We start from the raw sequence: 20,878 nt of genomic DNA, 5'->3' as shown, positions 1-20,878 counted from the left end.
GGTCCTTACTCAACAGTATTTATTTAGGCTTTCACACCTTCCAAACGGTTGCTCATTTAAGTCCCCATTTATAATACTTAAAAACAGCTGACATACCAGTCTACACTGGGGTTGGTGGAATATGGTGCCAGAAATTATGAAATCCTGAGAGTTGATTACCAATGTCCAGAAAATAATGCAGTTTCGTCAACACCTTAGCTTTCAAGGTGTGGGGTAAGTAGCCTGCGACGATTGGAGGAAATTAAATGATTTAATCTTGACCTCTTCAAAAGATATGGAAACCACAACACAAAGGTTAGGTGAATTGCCCAAGATCATTAAACAAATATGTGGTAGAGGCAAGATTTGAACCAGTTTGTCTCATACACCCTTAACCACTACACTTCACACTTATACCATGAGGAAGTGTATTTTATTTCTCTCTTTAACAGCAGATACTGGTGTTACTTAAAACCAGGGACGGTAGGACATACGTGAGTTCTAGGCATTGTGGAATATGATAAGCAATGTTTTTACTCCTGCATTATTTTTGCTACAGTACTGGTTGAGAAAAGAAAACCTTACATTTCAAAGCAAGCTTAACATAGTTCTTCCTTAATAATTATGTTCTATTGAAACATCCTCTTCTAGGGTTCTGTTCAGGACAGACAAAATGGCGCAGAACACAAGTGAGTCAAAGCTTACTTTATCGCTTTGCTCGCTGTATTTAATCCTCTTGGGACAGTATCTGGTGTATTTATTAAATTGGCTGCTTCTGAGTCAAAAATAGATCTTCCCTGATAGAAGTTAAGAATTTATTTTAAATTAGAGTGTAATTTCCCTGAACCTTCACCTTTTATGAATCTGGTACTAAAAGCATGCTCTTTCCTCTCTACTCACAACCCTAGAAGTTTTCATAATCCACAATAAAAATATAAGAAAACCACTTTTTCTTTTTTAACTCCGAGCAGAGACCAACATTGCACTTCATAAGTAGTTGGTCAGGATACATCTAGAGGTGTTGAGGTCACTTCGGAGTGGCTTGAAGCTTCATGGATCCTCTTGCTTTGTGGCCTACCCTGGCCTTTGTGTTTGGGGGCAGATTGGGTGCAAGAGTAGTCAGGGTTGTGAAGTTTTGGTGAATCAGGAAGCTGTGGAAAAACACAAAACTTTTTTGTTTTGTTTTTCAAAAAAATCATTCCCTGGACATTGGTCATTGCAGTGCTCGCTGCACGCCAGGGATCCCGCGAGATGATGAGGTAGGATGAAATGAGTGGAGTCTGTCCGTGTGGCTCTCACAGTCGTTTGGGGAACACATATAGGTGTGCAACGTGTGTGTGTGTGTGTGTGTGTGTGTTTTCTTTGAAATGGTTTTGTGGTATATTTTACATACTGCAAAATGTACTCCCGGGTGTGTATAATTCAGTGATTTTTAGGGACTTTACCAAGTAGTGCAGCCCTCACTGTCCATCAGTTCAGAACATTTTCACCCCCCCAGTGGGACTCCTCGTGCCCATGTACAGTTAACCTCTGTTCCCACCAGCCCCAGTCCCCTTTGTCTCCATCACTTTGCCTTTTCTGGACACTTCATATAAATGAATTCATCCAGTCTCTGGTGTCTTGTGACCGTCTCCTTTGACTTAGCGTGTTTTTGAGGTTCGTGATGTGGCCTGTGTCCATAGCTTGGTCCCTTTCACTGCTGAATAGTATCCCATTGTATGGACATGCCTTATTTCGTCTCTCTGTTCACCAGTTGACCGACATCTAAGTTGTTTCCAGTGTTTGGCTATCATGAACAATACTGCTGTGAACGTTTGCGTGCTGGGTCATACGGTGGTCTTCTGTTTAATTTTTTGAGAAACTGCCAAACTGCTTTCTGAAGTGGCCTTGCCATTTTATATCCTGCTAGCAATTTACTATAGGAAGGGGCAACATGTTTTTAATAGATTTAATAGATTTACCACTACTTCCAACATAACATTGATATTGTTCCATCCATATGGCAAAATGGAGGAAAGCAGCCTAACAACAAAAAAAGTTACATCCCTTACCCTTTTGGAGGCATTTCAGGCTCCTAGCCATCTTAAGCCACCGTCCAAAAGGTGTGTGCCTAGGGGCAGCATGATTGGAGTGAACAGGATGGAAATTTGAGAACAGCCTGCCGAGTGGACTGCAGGCTGTTGATATAAACAACTTGTCCTTTCTCTTCTGTTTGGTGGATGTCAGGGCTTGTGGAATATAACTCTTGGTGTCAGTTTTAGTTATTAAAGCCTTCCTTTCAGTCATCCCCCAGCCCTGGACTCCTGCATCTCGTTTCATTTTCCTTCCGGTAGCATCCAGAAGTCGTGACAGCCTTCAATACCTTTCCTGTGGTTTTCCTCAGTCATGATGACGTTTTTTCCGTCTCACTTTGGGCCTGATGAAGGGACCAGGAGGGAGGGAGCGCAGGGGCTGCGTTGGGAGAGAGGTACTGAGATGAGCCTGGGAGCTCAGGTGGCAGGCGGGCCACTCCTTGAGCCTCCGATGATGCCAGCACAGGGAATGCTCCTGTCCTGTGTGAGAGTGTGTGTGCGTAAGATGCAGGATGGGAGGAGAAGGGTCCCCAGAGGGGACGGAGGATGAGACAGGGCGGGAAATGGATAAGGTGAGCTGACGACGCTCCTCTGGAGCCGAAGGTCCACCTAAGGTACAGATAAAGGGACAGGGGATAAGAAATACCACCTGGGCCAAACACTTGGCTTTAGGGCCTAACACTTTTTTCTTTAATTAAAACCTGAAATCTGGTGTGGTCCTCAGGAAGGAGGTTCTAGAAGTGATGAGAATTTGTGGAGTTCCCGTGGATTAGGGACACTGCTGAGGAGGATAGAAAGCAAGCATCTGCTGTGAGGCGGGTAAAATCTGCAGGGTAGCGTCTGCTGGTGCCGAACTTGAGCTGAACCTTGAACTGTGTAGCGGAGGGATGATAATGCCAGTAACTCATACAGCTGGTGCCAAAGCCCTTGGCACTGATGAACTCATTTGACCTCCCACCACCCTCAAAGCAGGTGCTTTTATTGTCCTCATATACAGAAGAGGAAATAGAGGTCCCCAGCAACTCAGTATCTTGTCCGGGGTCCCTCATCAGAGCCGGGAATCCAATCCAGGCAGTCGGGCTCCGGGGTCTGTTAACCACCGTTAGGATAAAGCCTTGGAAATGTACCCACATGAGGACTAGAAATAGTCTGGCTCCTTCTTGCTTCCTTTAACATTCCCCACCAGGGAGCGCAGAGCCTCCTGCCTGAAAGCCACCGACGGTCTCAGCTGTGAGCAAGCAGGCTGGACGCAAGCCACTGGCTTGTAGCTGGTGAGGCCAGGCACCCGGGCATGTGTCCGCTGGTTCTTTAATCCAGGAGGGTCTGTCTGCCGCGCCTCTGCTAAGGCAGCGGCTTTGGCCTCAAGACCTCTGGGCTCTCTGTTGCTTTACCCGTTTATTTCATGCAGTGGCCGTGTACTGAGGGCCCTCTACACGCCAGGCACCGGGCTGTGTTACCTGTGTCTCTTCTGTACAGCAGGGGGGCTGATATGAACTGACGGCACTGTTGAAGGCAGAGTGTGCCCTGGACCAGAGGTGAGAGCTGGCCTAGGCTGGAGAAATCTCACGCCCGATTGAACGTGTATTTGTTATTAGAGAGTGCTGGAAGATGAATAGGTCTTCCCTGAGAGCACTGTCTGACCGCAACCCCGCCCGGGGGCCAGGGCCCAAAGAGTTTTCCATCACTAGCGCAAAGTATAAAAGTAAATGTGTTTAATAGGTAGCCTGTTCCATCTGAGATGGGTGTTTTTAGGGGTCACAGTGTAGAATAATAGAACTTTGGCTTTAGAGCTAAACACCCACCCCTTCTGGCTCTGTGTCCCCGGGTAAGTAACAGACTCTTTGGGCCTCCATTTTCTCACCTGTAAAAGTATCTTCTTCCGAGGGTTGGGTGAGATGATGAGACTAGCCCTTTCCCTTTGGGAAGCTGGAGGACCAGAGAAGGGGCATGGCAGTGAGGATGCGGGGGGCCGGGGTGTTGCTGCTTGCTTCTGCTGAGGGGTGCATGGCAGTGATTTCTGAGGTTCCAGACAGCTCTGTCCTGCACTGGGAGCCGGTACCAGGTTCCTTCGGTGGATCAGGCGGCGTTACTGGTACGGCAGGTGGGGGACAGAGTCTTAGGTATTAACCCTCTTGGCGGCCTAGCCTGGGGATGGGCAAACTACAGCTGTCCTCGGCCCACTTTTGTCAGCTCATGAGCTAAGACAATTTTTCCATTTGTAAAGAGTTGTTTAAAGGAGGGAAAAGAAGAATAAGTAACAGAGACTGTTTGGCCGACGCAGCTGAGGTGTTTACTGTCTGTCTGCTCCCAGCAGAGGTTTGCTGCCCCGTGGACGCTTTAACCCTCCCAAGCATCACCCAGGACCGCTGACTTGACAGTCGTCTTACTTGCTGAGTCGGAGCGGCAGGGCCTCTGAGAAATGGGAGAGGGGCAGCGGGGAGAGAACACCGTTCTGTGATCCCCCGGCGGGCAGGAGGCGTGTATTCTTACTTGGGCCAAATCAGCCTTGCTCATCACCTTGGCATTTTTATTTCATCTGTTTTCCCCTTAATGCCTCTAAAAGCTGAGGATTTTCAGGTAAAGGAAATGTGATTATTGATTGAAATATAAATACACCAAAACTATTTGGTCTGCTTTTTAGAAGAGTCCGAGTTCCCTGATACTCGTTACTGTAAGCTTTTATAGAATACAGGAAGGTGAGTTCACCTGAAGGGAACTGGGGGTGGCATCGGATTGCGCTCCTTCTGCTGATTGTGAAATTCCATTGTGATGACCCAAGGGCACACCTGGCCAGCTAGGTTCCTCGGAGCCAGGCATCCTGCCAGGCTTGCAGCTTACAAGCACTTTCCCACACGGAGGTTGACTCTTGCTGCACAGAGAGCGGGCCTAAAACCCCTGACTAGCTGTGGGGGACCGCGTGCACGTGACTTACCTTCAGCACCCAGGTGCCCTCAGCTGCCTCATGAGGATTGTGTTCTCTTTCTCCTGGGGTGGTTGTGTGGTCTGGAAAGTCATAGTTAGGAAGACCGCCTAGCACAGAGCCTTCGATGGAGGAGGTTTGGAAGTGGGGGTGGCTGTTGTTTGTCAGGGCTTATTATAGTAGGGTGCAGTTAGAATCTTTTCCGTGGCCTGTTTGTGTTGGTTTTAATAAAGGAGGTGCCAGCATTCATTTCTCAGTGAGCTATATAATTTATTTGGAATGCATTACGTGTTTTTCATCAAGTGCTTGCCCAACAAAACTGTCCTGATTTCAGTCTTTGCCTGGGTGTCTGGGCCTGCTCATCATCCCAGAGACACCCCCGACCTTCATCTGTCAGCAGGGAGCCTTTCCTGGAAGAAAAGGGTGCCCAGCAACTCCTGGAGTGGGTCAGAGGGGTTGACGTCGTGGAGCCTCTGGAGCACAGCAGCTCAGTCCGGCTGTGACTTGTGCTGTTTGTGACCTTGGGCGAGTTGGAGCCCCAGGCCCTGGTGTCCTCCGCTCCATCTGCTGTTAGTGAGCGGTGAGGGTTGTGGGTGAGCCTTTGGCACTAAGCAGGCAGTCAGAGCCTTAGAACCTTCTACTCATTCTGCGCTGGGTGAGCCTGGACCTTCTCCCTCCCTGGCTCGCGGGTTTGAGTTCTCTCTCCCTCTCTCCCTGGAGCGGCTTCTCCCTGAGCTCTGACCTCAGAGCTTCAGGCGGTGGTTTCCTAAGGTAGTGGACGGGTGTGTGTGGGGGGGCGGAGGGCAGATTTATTAGAAACGGAGGCCAAAACAGTGGATTCAACTAGGTGGGACAGTCATTTTTTTCTCTTATGTAATGTATTTTTTTAAAAACTTGTATTTGCGTTTTTAAAACCTAAGCAGTTTCTACCTTAAACAAACATCCAGTTGAAGATGAGTAGATCCTGGTACGAGGATTCCCTGAAACTCCTGGTGCTGTGGGTATGTAGGTCTAGACAAAAACATTCATAGGGTTTCACGTCTCTTTTTCTCAAAACAAATTTTTTTTTTGCCAAGTACCGTAGAATACTGAGTTTCTTCTAGATTACGGGGCTGTTGCAGGGTTGAAATAAGTGTACAGGACAGGGGAAATGTGTTGTCCAAGCCAGATTGTGGGGGGTAGGCACATTGGAATGGCTCAGAGAGCTCAAGTGGAGAGACCGGGGCTTACCACTCAGAGAAGGAAGTGCTGTGTTCCGGAGCCAGGCCTGGAGTGTCTTCTCCTGTGCTGGTTATTGGGTTTATTGTAATGCGGACGGAGCAGATTTCTGCACAAACCTGGGATTTAGGCCCCCTGTTACAAAATGATCTTTCATCAGTTAGCTAGGAATGAGACTTTTCTTTTGAGGATTGGGAAAATCTGTCAATTCTTTGAGCTAATTGAAGCCATTTGCTATTTAAAGGTCTTTGTGTGGTAAACAAAGGTTTTTATTTTGGAGACCTTAAATTAACCAACTTAAGTTAATACACAAAACACTCTTTGGGGCTAGAGGCTGAGAATGGGTTTGCAAGGTCAGCTGGTTACTAGGAGGGCTGGGGACGGGGGAAGGAGGTAGAGAAGATTGAAAGGCTGAGCCTCAGGGAGACTGACGTCCCTCATCACTGAAGTGATTCCTTCCCAGGTGGAGAAAAGCAGGTGAGCAGGAGGAAAGTTCTCCGGGCGTGCCTGCGGCACTTGGGGCAATCTCCTGCACCTGACCACTGGTTCTCAGCCTTGGCTGCACCGTGGAACCTTCTGGGGAGCTTGAAATAATACTGATGCTGGGGTCCCATCCCCAAAGCTTTGGGTTTCATGGTCCAGGGTGATTGTGGTGTGCAGCCCGTGTTGAGAATCACTCCCCACATGCAGCGAGGAGGCCCCCCTGTCAGCCGCTGCTTGTGACTCATGTGGGGTGGCGCAGCAGGTGGAGTTGTTGGTCTTTGTTGCGCCCTTGCCCACGGGTTCTCCTGGCCTCATGTTTTGGTCGCTGTGGCTTTCGCTCAGTTCTGAAGGAGGCTGGCGCCATCTTGGAGATGGCACACACCATTGTGTGGTTAGTTGTTCTTCCCGCCACAGCTCATGACTGCCGTTTGTACTGTTGAGGGGTGCAGGCTGACTAAGTAGGAAACCATTCTGCACATTTGTCCCTCGTCCTGAAGAGGAGCTCTTGTGTCCTGAATCAGTATTTGGTGTGAAAAACCAAAGCCCTGACCTGGACTCCCTTGCTGAGTCAAATGAGGAGCTCAGGGTTCCCCTGTGGTGTTTGTGTCAAAATGTGTCTAGGGTTGGCTGCAGGGGGGAACCCCAGCGATCTGATTGGGGGAGATGTGCTAAATTGTGACGATTCAGTTCCCCGAAAGCAGGACACCCTTCCCAGAAGTGTGCGAGGGGCTTTCCAGGCAAGGGAGGAGGCTGGGGGTGCACCACAGAGTTTCTTTGCTGTGTCCACTCCCAGAACTGAAGGGGGTTCAGACATTGCAAGGATTTCTGGGAAAATACTCATGGAAAGGCATTTGTTTTTTGGGGGGTCTTTTTGGGGGGTTATAGACATTATAGTGGGTTCGTATGTATATATTCTTGTATGTATTTCATTAAAAGGGCAGCTTTTTTTTCAGATGGGGAAGGCGTGGGAGAGATCCCATTAAATAAGAGTGAGCTTTAAATTCAGAATGGGAAAAAGCCTTTACAGGTTCATGGGCTTGATTAGACAAATTCCCTCATCTTACTTTCAGTGCAGAATGTCTCCTGGAATGTAACCATTAGATTAATCTGATGAGATGGGTGTTCAGGGCATTTTATTTGCTGGTAATTAGCTGTAAGATGTCTTTATTTATGAGAAGAATAATTTGTACTAAAAAATAGGAATATGGGGTGCCTGGGTGGCTCAGACAGTTAGCGGCTGACTTTTGATTTCAGCTCAGGTCTTGATCTCAGGGTCCTGGGATGGAGCCCCGTGTCAGGCTCCATGCTCAGTCGGAGGCTGCGTAGGATTCTCTCTTTCCCTCTCTCTCTGCCCATCCTCCCTCTCTGTCTCTCTAAAATAAATAAATAAATCTTTAAAAAAAAGGGGAATATTAAGTTAAGCCGTACTTAAAAATGACAGTAGTCTTTAAATCTCTCCTTGGGACTTTGTTGCATTCTGTTATAAATGGTATGTTTTCAGTAAGTGTTTTGGCCAGTGTTCCAGTGATTTCTAAAAATGTCTCCAAAACGAAGTGCTATTCTAAAGATTAACTCACTTGTTCTTAGATGTGCTTGCTGAGAGCGCACCCCAGCTCCAGCAAAGGTAACAAGTCAGCCACCAGTACGCCTCACTTTTTCTCTCACATTTAGGCTAATTTGATCCTCTGACACACCTGTGAGGTAAATAAATACTTGAAGCATCATTGTTCTGTTGTACTGAGAAGTTAAGGACTTGCCCAGAGTCACACAGTAGTGTTGCCGCAGGGGGACAGTTGGGTCTTTTGAATCTTTTGTGTTCTCGTATTTTGCTGTCAGAGCTTGGGAGGTGAGGAGGGACATGCTCAAACTTTGCTCCTTTTTTTTTAAAGATTTATTTACTTATTTGACAGAGAGAGGGAGCATGCATGCACACGAGCAGGGGGAGCAGCAGGTGAGGGAGAAGCAGGCTCCCCGCTGAGCAGGGAGCCCTGACGTCGATGTGGGGCTCCATCCCAGGACCCTGGGATCATGACCTGAGCGAAAGCAGACGCTTAACCAACTGAGACTCCAGGCACCCCGCTTTTTTTTTTTTTTTTTAAATAGGCTCCATGCCCAGCGTGGAGCCCAACGCAGGGCTTGAACTCACGACCCTGATGAGATTAAGACCTGAGCTGAGATCAGACACTTAACCCGACTGTGACAGGCTCAGACTTTGGAAGCAGATGGCCATAGGTTCCAATTCAGCGTGTCATATACCGTGTGGTCTTGGACAAATCACATGACTGCTGCCGACTGGAGGGGATCCCTCCTTCAGAGCGGGCACTCTGTCATTTTTCTTAGGGCTTCATTCTGCCCAAGGCACATCTGAGACCAGAGTTTGACGGCCTCCAACTGCAGCTTTTCCCTAACTTGGGAAATAGGGAAGGCCAGGAGTTCTGGGTCTCTGGCTCCTCTCTGGGTGTCAGGATGTAGCTGCCTTATGTGTTCCAGTCTTTGGCTTGTTTTGCAAGACAAACTCTTAGGTTTGAGTGTTCTGCTAAGGAATTTTTAGTAGGATGTCTTTTTCACCAACTGTCTAAAACTGTATTTTTTTTTTTAAAGATTTATTTATTTTAGAGAAAGAGAATGAGCAAAGGTGGGGGGAGGGGAAGAGGGAGAGAATCTCAAGCAGACTCCCCGCTGAATGCAGAGCCTGATGTGGGGCTCTGTCTCACGACTCTGGGATCATGACCTGAGCCGAAACCGAGAGTTGGACGTTCAACCGACTGAGCCACACAGGTGCCTCTAAAATTGTGTTTCTGTTTGGGAACCACATAAGCCCCTTGACAAGGTGCTTGGGCATGTTGCATCCCACCCCCCCCCGGCAGTGCCTTTGCATCTTTCCTTCTCGGTCATAATTCTCCTTTTCCATTTAAAGTTGCTTGTGCTCATCTAACTCTGAGTCTCTTCTGAGACTGCCTGTGGAGTTGAGCCTGCCTTCTGTGTCCGTTTTATGGGATAGAGTAGTCACCATTATAGGGAACTGAAGGTCTTCAGAAGGTTCTCACTGTTTATAGTTCTTAGCATCATTTCTTAGACCTGAGCCTTTTGAGTGGAGGTGGGGATGTTGCATCCGTGGCTCAGTGCTCTCTCCGGCAGGCAGGTCCTCTGGCCTCCCTGGTTGGTGGTTCATTGACCTCCACTACACGTGGCCGCCACAGGGCTGGCCTCTGCACCTTAGGAGTCTTGTAGGTGTTTCCTTCTTGCTTTCTGACGATGCTCCCTCAGGCCTCCTAGAATTTCCCTTGTCCCTTTCCTGATGGAGGGAAGGCCTCATTATTTTCGTTGATTTTTAGGATAGTGCAGTGGAATGTGCACTGGTTTGTGAGTTAGGTGATTTGGGGCTTTACTTCTGTCTCCAGTTCAAGTGAAAGGCTTTTAAGAAACTTCTGAATCATGACCAAACACCTTCAGAAGGGGTAGCTCAGTATTAACAACACCAAAAACAATTACAACAAAAGCAGTTTTCCTTATGTTCTTTTATCTCTTCAGCATCCTAAAAAGTGTACTCTTAGCCCATTTTATAGATGTGGAAACAGATTTGGGTGGTTCAGTAACGTGCTAGTGATTTAGCAGAGCAGAGATCTGAACTCCTGTGTTTGGACTCCAAGTGCTTGGGACCCCCTGAAAACAGTTTTTGGCAGGTAATTTAAGCATCGGGAAGGACAGTTTCGAGTAACTGCCCAGTAGTTTATTTTGGGTCTCATCTCTCCAGCTCTTAAATAGCTGCTGCCCCAAATGAGAGATTATGCAAAATGAGAGCAAAGCAGCTGTTGGGTCCACACTGGGTCTGTTTTTAGGCCATGCCTACATTTTCCTGGTTTCCTCCCTGTAATGCTCTGGATTTGGGCTGGGTTTTTGTTTTCGATTGTTTGACTATGTCTGTGGCTTTCCTTCTTGGAAAGGGGAGTTGGCTTGAGGTTCTCTTCCTTCTTTCCTTAGAAAGTTTGGATGTTGTCTTGTCTGCTCACCTCTTTGCTGGGTTAGGTTGGCGGGATTATAAGATACATTCTTTAGTGGTTGATCACAATCTTAAGTGGGTAAACCTGTAAAATGTTGTTAATACAGTTTTCTACCCACAGCATAAAAAATGTGCTCTGGGAACCAGGAGACTGGAGCCACTGCCTTTGCTCAAAGGAGTGGTCAGGTTTGAGTGGCATGAAGCAATAAATGGGAATTTCCCACTGGGAGAATAGAAATAATGGTGGCCTCTTTGGGTTGCAGAAGAAAGAAGGTGTAGGAGGACACAAAGTTGAGATTGGGCTTTTTAAAAAATTTTTTTTAAGAATTTGTAATAAATTTATTTTTAAATACTTGAAGACTTGCAAGAAGTTGCAAAAAAACACTGTAGTTCCTGTGTACCCTTCCCCTAGCTCTCCCCAATGATAGCATCTTACACTGTAAAAACCAGGAAATTGATGTTGACCCAATGTTGTTAACTCAGGTGCAGACCTAATTTAGGCCGAATTCACCAGTTTTTGCATGTACTTTTTTTTTGGGTGTAGTTGGAATGCAGGACTGCCATTGCAACAAAAAAATCTGCCCGTCACCTCTTACCCAGCAACCCCCGCAGCTGTTCTCCATCACTCTTAACTCTGTCACTTCAAGAATGTTCTATAAATGGAGCCATACACGATACAACCCTTGGTGCTCGTAGACCGTGTTGAGAAGGTGGGTGACGGGAGAGTCGGGGGTGGGGGTGGTGTCAGTGGGATTAGCAAGGAGCCCTGGGGGTTAGATTCACAGGGAGTGTCTGTGACTTCAGTCTGGAGATGGTGCATTGTCCGCAGCTCTTCTAAGCAGTGAAGGAAAACCCTGGGCTTTGAGGAAGCTAAAGTCCGCCAGCAGGGTCACTTGGAGGCGCAGCTGCTGTGGAGTCAGATGGGGGGACCGCATGGAGAGACATTCCAGAAGAAAGATAGGCACAGTTTGAAGGTCGGGATAGGAGAGGAATTAGGGGCTGGAATTCGCAGCTTGGAAACGGCAGACAGTAATGCTAGTAGCCTTGGGTGCGCTCGGGCCAGGAGAGCCAGGCAGATTCGGGAGGTAAGGGACAGTGAGCAGCCGGGCAGAGGCATGTGGGTGGCGGGGCTGCACCGGGCTGGCATGTAGTTCCATCTGGGTGCCCGTCTGCTGCACGGGTGGTGGCTGCTTGGGGTGCTGGGGGGGTGGATTCTGAGGCCGAGCTCTGCTCTGGGAGGACAGATCTGCAGTTCATGAGTGGGTGCTTGCCCGATTCAGAGGTGGGGATGGGGCACACCTGCCACTAACTCCCCCACCCCATCCTGTGCTCTCTGTTGCCGCAGGGATGGTAATGTGGTAAGTAGCAAGAGTTAGAACATATCAAACTTGGCTCCTTTTTCTTCTCGGAGAGAAACAAAGAGCAAAGCTTGGCTTTAACCCAGAGCGGTGTAGTACGGCGTGGCTATGCAAGCGGGACAGCTGAAGCCGAGGAGCTTTGAAAGTTGATTAGTGATGCCAAATGCATTTCTCGTTGCCAGAAACGATCCAAAGGAAACAGTAATAGCTATTCAGGTTTAAAAATATAAAATACTTGTCATCCTAGAACTATTTTAATGAATTCTCTCAAGGGATTATGAATTGTTGCAGAAGCCTGAGCTCCAGAAGGACACAGCTTTGCAGTTTCTCTGAGTCTTGGAGTGGGGAGCAGGTCGTTGCACACGTGAATTTTCTTTCCAAAGGGATCCCTAAGGTGCAGATGGGCCTGCCCTTGCTGTGCCATGTGGCATTGGGATGCTAACTTCTGCTGTGTGCGTGGCTGCCCATTTCCTGTGGCTGGGGCTTCGAGGAGATCCCAGGTGTTAGGGTAGCTGGTCGTCCCGAAACTTCTGTGCAGCTGTTGATTCCGGATTCACCTAGGAGTACTTGCTCTGCGGCTCTTCCCGCAGTCCTTGAGCCCTGAAGGTTTTCCAGGCTTGTGGGATCGGGGCTTAGGAGCTTTTCCAGAGCCCAGACTTGTGCCTGAGCCTTGCACCGAGGGAATGCATCTTCCACTTACTTTGGTCAGTTCTTAGGGATCCCGACCTTAATAGGATTAACTATAACAGATGCGCTGGTTTCTCTAGATCTTGTAATTAAAAATAAACAAGACAAGGTGTGCGTGCGTAGGAAGGTCCAGAAGTTAGCTAAGGTTTAATGAGACAGGCAGCCTGGTGGTGTTAGGGAGAAAGTGTCATTTCCCGGACTGTCTCTGGACATAGCCGGGGGCGGTTCTGCGGGCACAGGGGAGCCGTGACTAGAGAAGAACCATCAAGTGTTGGCCAGCCTTCAGGGCAGACCTGGCACCGTCTTTGTGTCACCTGGCGCTGTGAGAAGGCGCTAGGTGCCCGCTCCTTAGTGCTTTTCTCTGGAGGCACCGGTACTTCTCTTGTTCTTTCTCAGTACTCTTGACCCTTCTGCCAGAGGAGGAAACAAAGATTTACAGATGTTGAGAAGCTTATGGGGTCATATTGTTCAGTCAACATATAAACGAGATCCAAGCTCTTCCATCGTGAGAAGCCTCTCCTTCCTCCTTCGGCCCAGAATGAGGCTCTCTAGGTCAGCTGTGCTGATGGGAATCTGCACCGGGTGGGCCTAAGTGATATTCCTGAGTGGCAAGTCCAGGACGTGAGGGGTGGGATGTTAATGTGCTGGCAGCACCCCACCCCGGGCTCCTGGCCCCCCAGCCTTGTTGATCCAGGAGAGGTTCTGATGTTGGCAGGAGGGTCCTGCCCTTCCCCCGCGTCCGAGAAGGCGGAGCCACTGCTTCTCCTGACTCCTGCCTGGGATCTGGCCGGGGCTCTAGCAGTGGGGCCCTGCTGCCCGTCAGCCAGGTGGGGTAGGTGGGTGGAGGCGCCAGCAGGCCTTTCTCATCTACGATGATGACCAGTGCTTAGTTCAGCATAAACCTTTCCTTTTTTGGGGGGGGGGGGGGAGAGAGAATTTGAAGCAGGCTCTGCACCCAGCACGGAGCCCAGCATGGGGCTCGACCTCATGACCCTGAGATCATGACCTGAGCCAAAATCAAGAGTCAGACACTTAACCGATGGAGCCACCCAGGTGCTCCCAGCATAAACCTTTCTGGAAAGAAGATCCTCAAGATGGCGGGCGGGATGGCCCCTGTTTTACCAAGGAGATCTGCTTTGCTCGTAGCATAGATTCTGGCAGCAGAATGCTGATGTTGCTTTCTGAACTAGGTCATTGTTGGCACTGATTTTCTTATATGGCCGTGGGGCCACACGACCTGATAAGTGCCAAAGGGCAAGGGACCCTGCTTGTTGAGGTCCCTGCTGTCACTGTATTAGCAGATGTCTCCCTTCATGCCAGGCACAGTCTGGAGCCTGGTTTACAGCTGCTAACACAGTGGCAAAGAGTGGGGACTGACACCAAACTCGAGCAGATGCAATACAAAGCAGCGGCTGCCAACTCCACGGGTACAGGCTTCGGGAAAGGGCTTTGGGGGAGAGGGTCCTAGCAATAGTGTGAACAGCTGGGTCTTCCATCAGGCCAAAGGAAAATTGGGCAGTTTATTAAAATGAAATACTCCTCCAGAGTAGAGAACATCCGTCTGTACCTGCTCCCCTCCCCCAGGATGGTCATTTTTCTCCTGCAGTGATGTGTGATTTCTGTTGAATTGGTCACCTGTTCTTGTGTAACCTCTCCCCAGAGTGTTGTGGCCTGAAACAGTGATGGTGGAGTATTGCTCATGATCCTGTGGTTGACTGGGGGTTTTCCTGTAGGTCCTGCCTGGGCTCGTTCATGTGCCGGTGGTCAGCTGGAGGAGTGCTGGCCGTCTGCACTTGGCCCTGGGGTGTGGCTAGTGTCTTGGTTCTTCTCCGTGTGACCGCTCCAGCAGGCTAACCCAGGCCTGTTTTTGTGCTGATGGATACATTCCAAGAGGTCAAAGGCAGGTGCTGTAGGGCCTCTTAAGGTTTAACCTTGGAAAGAGCCCAGCGTCACAGGAAATCCCAAGGCCAGCCCTGATTCAGGCCACCTCTTGGTGGGGGCAAGGGGCACAGTGGCTTTGGGGCATGGACATAAGGGGATGGAGTTGTTACTATAATAATCTCCCAGCTTGCTTCCTGTCCCTGAGGGTCCATGTCCTTTACACCTGCAGGATATACTCATCTCCCGTTTTTGCCCTTCCCTTGTGGCACAGCATCGACCTTAAAAGTCTGTGCTCTGCCTGCCTCCGCCAAGGATGGCTGTGGTGGGGCCACCAGGTTGCAGCTCCTTAGATCTGGCTTCTCTTGATTCAGGGAGCTGTGACTTGAAAAGATACCCCCCCCAAAACAAACAAACCAACAAACATGGCAAGGTTGGAACAAGGTAACTGCAGCAGATAGTCTTATTTAGAGTGGGGGTAGCGAGGGGCATACAGCAGTAAACGGCCCCTGGCAGCTCTGAGGTCCGGCCCGGCACACGCTGTCCGGCCAGCATGCTCCTTTTCAGCATCATAAACTGTGGTGTCCGTTGGTGGTGGTGGTGAGTAACCAACCCCCCACAACCTGGTGGTTTCAAACAACAGATTTATTCTCTCTCATGCTTCTGTGGATGACAGGGCAGTTTGGCTGGCCTTTGCTGGGGGCTCTCAAGTGGCTGCAGTGAGCAAGTGGTGGGGCTGGGGGTGACTTGAGCTGCGGTGCTTGCGGGGGCTGAGTGGGTCCCTCCCACATGCGTTCGTTCCCAGCCCCACCAGCCCTTTTGGGGCCTAGGTTTAGAAGTCTCCACATTCTGTTGGCCAGAGCATGTGTCAAGACCTGCCCAGGTTCAGGGGATGGGGATGTAGGCTCTTTCTTGCTGGGAGGAGTGCCAGTCACTTTGCAAAGGGGCATGGCCATAGAGAGATGCGATTAATTGGCAGTTATCTTGGTAGCAGGCTCCCACGCTATCCTCTCCAACATTGTGGGAGTTTGGATACATTTTTGTTGGCTTCATTTTCTGTTCTCAAAAAGGAAATGCCACTGTTCTTAGCATGGTGATGGGACAGTTAACAGAGGGGTGTCAGGTTAGCTAACCTGAAACAGGTCATGTCTTAGTGGCAGGTCTGTTTGTCAGGGCTGCTTTGCTTCTCTCCCCAGGTCTCCTGAGCAGTGGATCTCAAAGTGTGGTCCCTGGACCAGTGGAGTCTGCGTCACCTGGGAGCTCTCTGCTTCTTGGGCCGCACACCACATTTACTGAACCAGAAATTCCGGGGGCTGGGGCCAGGCAGTCTGTGTTCTGACAAGCCTGCCGGGTGATTCTGATGCCCCAAAGACTTGAGAACCACTGTTCCTGCAAATTCAAATGGCTCTTGCTACTGCTTCCTTCCCCTTGCAAGCTGGAGATGTTGCCATCCCCACTCCCTCTTTCCTGGGCTCTCTGTCCCTCTGATTTAGGATCGTCTTTGTAGTATCCACCCCGGGTGGTGTTTGTGTCAGTGTAAGGCTGGGCTTTCTTACTGCTCCGGGGACATTTATTGGCCATCAGTCATTGTGCCCAGGGACATGGGTATAAAAGTGAGTAAAACATGGTCCCTGAGTTCCCTCAGCTTCTAGTCTAGTGAAGGAGGTATTATGGGAGGGTTGGCCAGTTCAAGGAAAGGACAAATGCAGTTCATGTATGTTTTAGCTTGAGGTGTCCATGTAGAAATACGTATCTAGCAAGTCATTGATCTCAGGAGTTAAAATTCAAAAGGCAGGGCTGGAGCTGGCAATTTTGGAAGTTACCATGTACATGAAGATTTAAAACCATTTTCCCTCAAGGTTGGCTATTCATCAGAATTAATTGGGGTTTTAGAAAAATATGGATTATGTACCCCTGCCCCATGTATGACTGAGAGTTTTGGGATCTCCCACGTGTCCCAGGGGCTTCTGACCAGCGAGGTTTGGGGAACACAGCCCCAAACGTGAACCTGCATGGGGAGAAGTAGCCAAGGGGTAGGAGGGCCAGTGTGGAGCCCCAGGGGGGGAATGCCTGTGATTTGCGGAGGTGGGGAGACTCCTCTGGGAGCTGGGGGCGGGAGAGGGGGTGGGGAGGAGACAAGTGCAGAGCAGGGTTTAGATGCCAGGGAGCTGGAAAGTTACCAGAGGGAGGGCTTCGTGGAGGAGGATCGGATTAGGCACTGCAGCCCTGGTGGCCAGAGCTGGAGCCAGACTGCAGCGGGACCGGTGAGGGGCGGGGCACCTGGCTGGACCCAGTGACTTGCAGGGAACTCTAGGGAAGGAGAGGAAGGCGACCAGGGAAGCCCAGTGTGTTTGTTTTTTTAATGGGAGAAGCCTGAGCAGGCTGCCAAGGTTAATGGGTCTGTAGAGAGGGCTGAATGGAAGAGGGAGCAGCGAAGCGGGCTGCTCATGAAGCCACGTCCCGGGGGTCAGAAGGATGGACTCCAAAGCTCAGCGCTTAGGATTGGCCTTGAAGAAAAGGAGGGCCACCCCCCCTCATCCCAGAGGGAAGGAGGTAAGGGAAGGGGTTTGGAAAGGGGAGTTTCTAGCTGCTGAAAATGGATGTGGTCTCTCTCGTGTTCTTTTTTCCTGGCAACCCGGGATGCGTTTCTTGCTTACTTTGTTCATTTTTACTGATAGAGTTGGTGGGTTTTGTGAGCTTTTACCTTGTTCAGTGTGCAGTCTCAAAAACGGGGCCTCTTTGGTGTCCGTGAGCCCACCCATGACTTAGGGCGCATGTGTTAGTAGGGTACGTTATTTCTGTGGGGTTCACACGGTAGCACAAAGCAGCACCTCCACATTGGAAACGGGCAGGCTGGGGTTCAGCCGTTCCTCATAAGGCACTGCTTGGAACTCTGTGTGTTTCACCTTGAAAGCAAATTAGCGGTTAGTGCCTGGTTGGCGCACAGAGCTCCCCTAACTCACAGTGCTGCCGACATTGCTGTAATTCTGTGCTGCTCTCCCCCCTCCATCCCTCCCCCTCCTGTGCCTGTCATCCTCCGTCTTTTTCAGCCCTCCTCCTTCCCCATCTCCCTTCCTTCTCCATGTTTCCGTTCCTTACAAGGACTGGTAGACTTTGAGGGTGGGCCTGGCATCCTCTCACTCATGGGCAGCATTTTTGAGGGACGGTGTGTAATGTGGCGGCTCCCAGGGTCCTGTCTTACTCTGGGGGGTTTCAGGTGGTGCCAGCAGTATTTTGGGCTGGGCGGTTCCTCATGCTAAGATAGGCAGTGCCCCTAAGTCTCCTTGCTGAATGTCAGTCTCGCCCCTCAGTTTGAGACAGACACCCTCCCTCACCCCATACCATTTCCAGGCACCCCCTGGGGATGACAGGTTGCTGCTTGTTGAGAACTCAGCTGCTCACACATCTTTCTGGTCAAGGAGCCATTAGGATGAGTGTTGGAGGCCCCTTGGAAATGTACACAGTGTGTGTGTGCTCACCTAATCACGCTAGTGATTAAGAGCTTTCAGAAGCAATTTCAAGGGCATGATGTTTACGAGACAAAAGAAAACAGGTTCTTACTGTTTCCTGGGATCTGGTTAAAATATTTAGGCCAAGGTAGTACTATAGGTAAAGATGCGTAGGACTGCATTTGCTGGACTTCAAACCTGGCCTGTTAGGAAATGATTAAGTGCTAGTTAACCTATATTATAGTATATACCAACCTGAACTTAGAAAATTTGGCAGGGGGAAGCAGAAGGAGAAAAGTGGAATATTTGCTTAAACAGGAGTGTTTTTCAGTAAATCCATAGATCCTAATGCATTGAAATTCGTGTTTTGGTTTTTATTTAATTATGCAAATGCTAGGGCCTTTCCCAGTTTTTATAATCTGGGTTATTGTTCTCGTTCGCACACTTGCCAGGTTTCATAGAGGTGAGGCTTAGAAATCTCTGTGTCCTGAGTATGAAGAGCTGTGGTCACAACCAGCCTTGACCCTTAAATGAAGAAGACTGGAAGACTGTGTTCTGTATGTTTGTAAGGAAAAAAGAAAATCCGTCCCCATCTTGTGAGTTACTGAAGTTTCTCTTCTTTTCCTTCTCTCCTACAGAACCTGAAAGCAGATCCAGAAGAGCTTTTTACAAAACTGGAGAAAATTGGAAAGGGCTCTTTTGGTGAGGTGTTCAAAGGCATTGACCTTCGGACTCAGAAAGTGGTTGCCATAAAAATCATTGATCTTGAAGAAGCTGAAGATGAGATAGAGGACATTCAACAAGAAATCACAGTGCTGAGTCAGTGTGACAGTCCATATGTAACCAAATATTATGGATCCTATCTGAAGGTAAGGCTTGAAAATAAGAACGCGATTTTCCATGATGCAGCGCTTGACCGAGTTGGAGCAGTGTACGTGAAAGATGTCAGTAGCACAGCAGGCTTTCAGAGGAAGGAGAAATGTTCTGACTTTTGCAATCAAAAGAACCTGGCTTTGATAGTTTTATCATCTTAAATGTCACCTATAGAAATATATTTTGGTTAAAGTGTTTGTCGGCGTTCCCTTTCAAGGAGGAAGGTATTTCTGAGTGGGACTTTGTCATCAGAGACACATTTATTCGGAAGGTATTGTAACGACAACCATGAATTGATTCCCATAAAACCATGAATTTAGCTTGGTTTATCGTAAAAACTCATGCTGACCCAAGAATATTAGCCTTTTGATATTTTCACTTATCAAATGTAGTTTAATGCTGTTTTAAAAACTGCTGGAACTGATAATGTTCAGTGAGCTAGTTTATCTACATTTGACTTGGAAGAATTCTAGGTAAGTAAATAATTACTTAAAAGAGGTACAGTACAACACTACACACTGTCCTTGATTTCACCTAGTTCTGTGAGTTGGAAAGACAAGCATTGAGAATGGTGTTCCAGTCCTTCCTGGGGCCATTTTAGATGTTGGGCACTCCGGTTACACCGCTAAGAAAGCGTAAGGCTGTCCGTTGGGTTTCAAGTCCCTTGACTTATGCCTGTTTTACTGACCTTAACCGTGTAGTATCTTCCAAAGTGGGGTTTGGAAATCTTAAGAATTGGTGAACAAAAATTCTAAAATAACTCTTGTGGAAACTAAAACTTCATCGGTAGGAAGAACTACTTCCTGAGAGAGAGGCAGCGGTAAGCCCAGAGAATGTATGGCCAGGCTTCCTTCCGACCCGGGTTTATCCTCTAAATTCTTCATGTTGCAGCTCAACGCATACTCTGCTGTCAGAAGGGACAGTGCAGCCTTTGATTTTGTGGAAATGGGATAATAAGGTGTAAGTGGAAAGATGGACATTTTGAGAACCATTGATTCACTTAAAATGAATATTTAAAGAAATAAAAATCGAGTGGTAATCCAGTCTTTTTTTGGCAGTATGACATAGGTTCAAATGGCAAAGGATGGCGGTCTGCCATAGGTCAAATGCAGCCTTTTAAAATGGAAAGAATAAGTTTTGGAGTCTGACATCTTAGACTTGAATCTTGCTGGTCTTGGCATGTGGCTTTGAGCAAGTTTATTTGTTTTTTAAAAAATTTCCCTGCTTCCTCATTTGTAAAATGGAAAAGTATGGTATATACCTCATTTTTGCAAAGATTAAATGGTATCAAGTATGCAAAAATACCTGGCATGTGGTAGCTACTTAATGAGTGTTAATTTCCTTCCCTAATTTATTCATACCCCATCTCTGAAATTACCTTGCAATGAGGGACGTATTCACTGAGATCAAAGCAAGGAGGAGGAAGTTTGCCAATGATAATAATGGATGTTGGGGTGGGGTGCGTCCACTTTGGGTCTTGACAGGGCAGAGAGGGAAGCACTGTATGCTTTGATTGTCATGGTCCAAGAGAACACGTGTGACTTCCATATGGGAAAGCAAAGATCTTCTTGATGTTAAATTTCTATTGAGAAAAAACAAATAGCTGAAGAAACTCAACTTGAACTCTGTCTGCTAGATCACTTAGTATTCTTTGTGAAATGACTTTGACAGTAGTTTTATAGTAAATTCAGAGTTGCATTTCATGTGGTATGTTGGTGTTTTAATATGAATCATGGTACCTTTGGCAAAGGAAGGGTGGAAGGTTCTCACAAATTTTTGGTGATTTATGCCAGCTAATGGTTAATTATGGAAGTAAAGGATCAGTGGTTCAAAGGTATCTTTTTCAACCCAGTTCTCCAGCAAAATTTTTCCTGCGTGCTAGAATAGATTGCTTTATTGTGGCCGACCATGGTGTTGAGTGTACATGTTTAGAGATTCCGTCTGTTATGTCCTGTTCTTGC

The 20,878-nt window shown here is 48.3% G+C and overlaps 1 protein-coding gene across 1 annotated transcript in view; it reads left to right on the top strand.

The window, feature by feature from the left end:
* Positions 1-20,878, top strand: part of STK24 (serine/threonine kinase 24) — a 109,277-nt gene that overhangs the window by 27,417 nt on the left and 60,982 nt on the right. The window contains exon 2 of the mRNA XM_028112089.2: positions 18,683-18,913. Within this exon, the coding sequence (XP_027967890.1) occupies positions 18,683-18,913 (231 nt within the window). The remainder of the gene's footprint in view (positions 1-18,682; positions 18,914-20,878) is intronic.

The sequence above is a fragment of the Eumetopias jubatus genome, unplaced genomic scaffold, assembly GCF_037043125.1.
Source record: "Eumetopias jubatus isolate StellerSeaLion01/CBP00866 unplaced genomic scaffold, mEumJub1_p1.0 scaffold_3, whole genome shotgun sequence".
Lineage (NCBI taxonomy): Eukaryota > Metazoa > Chordata > Mammalia > Carnivora > Otariidae > Eumetopias > Eumetopias jubatus.
The sequence above is the reverse complement of the archived record's forward strand: the minus strand, read 5'-3'. Positions and strand labels throughout refer to the sequence as shown.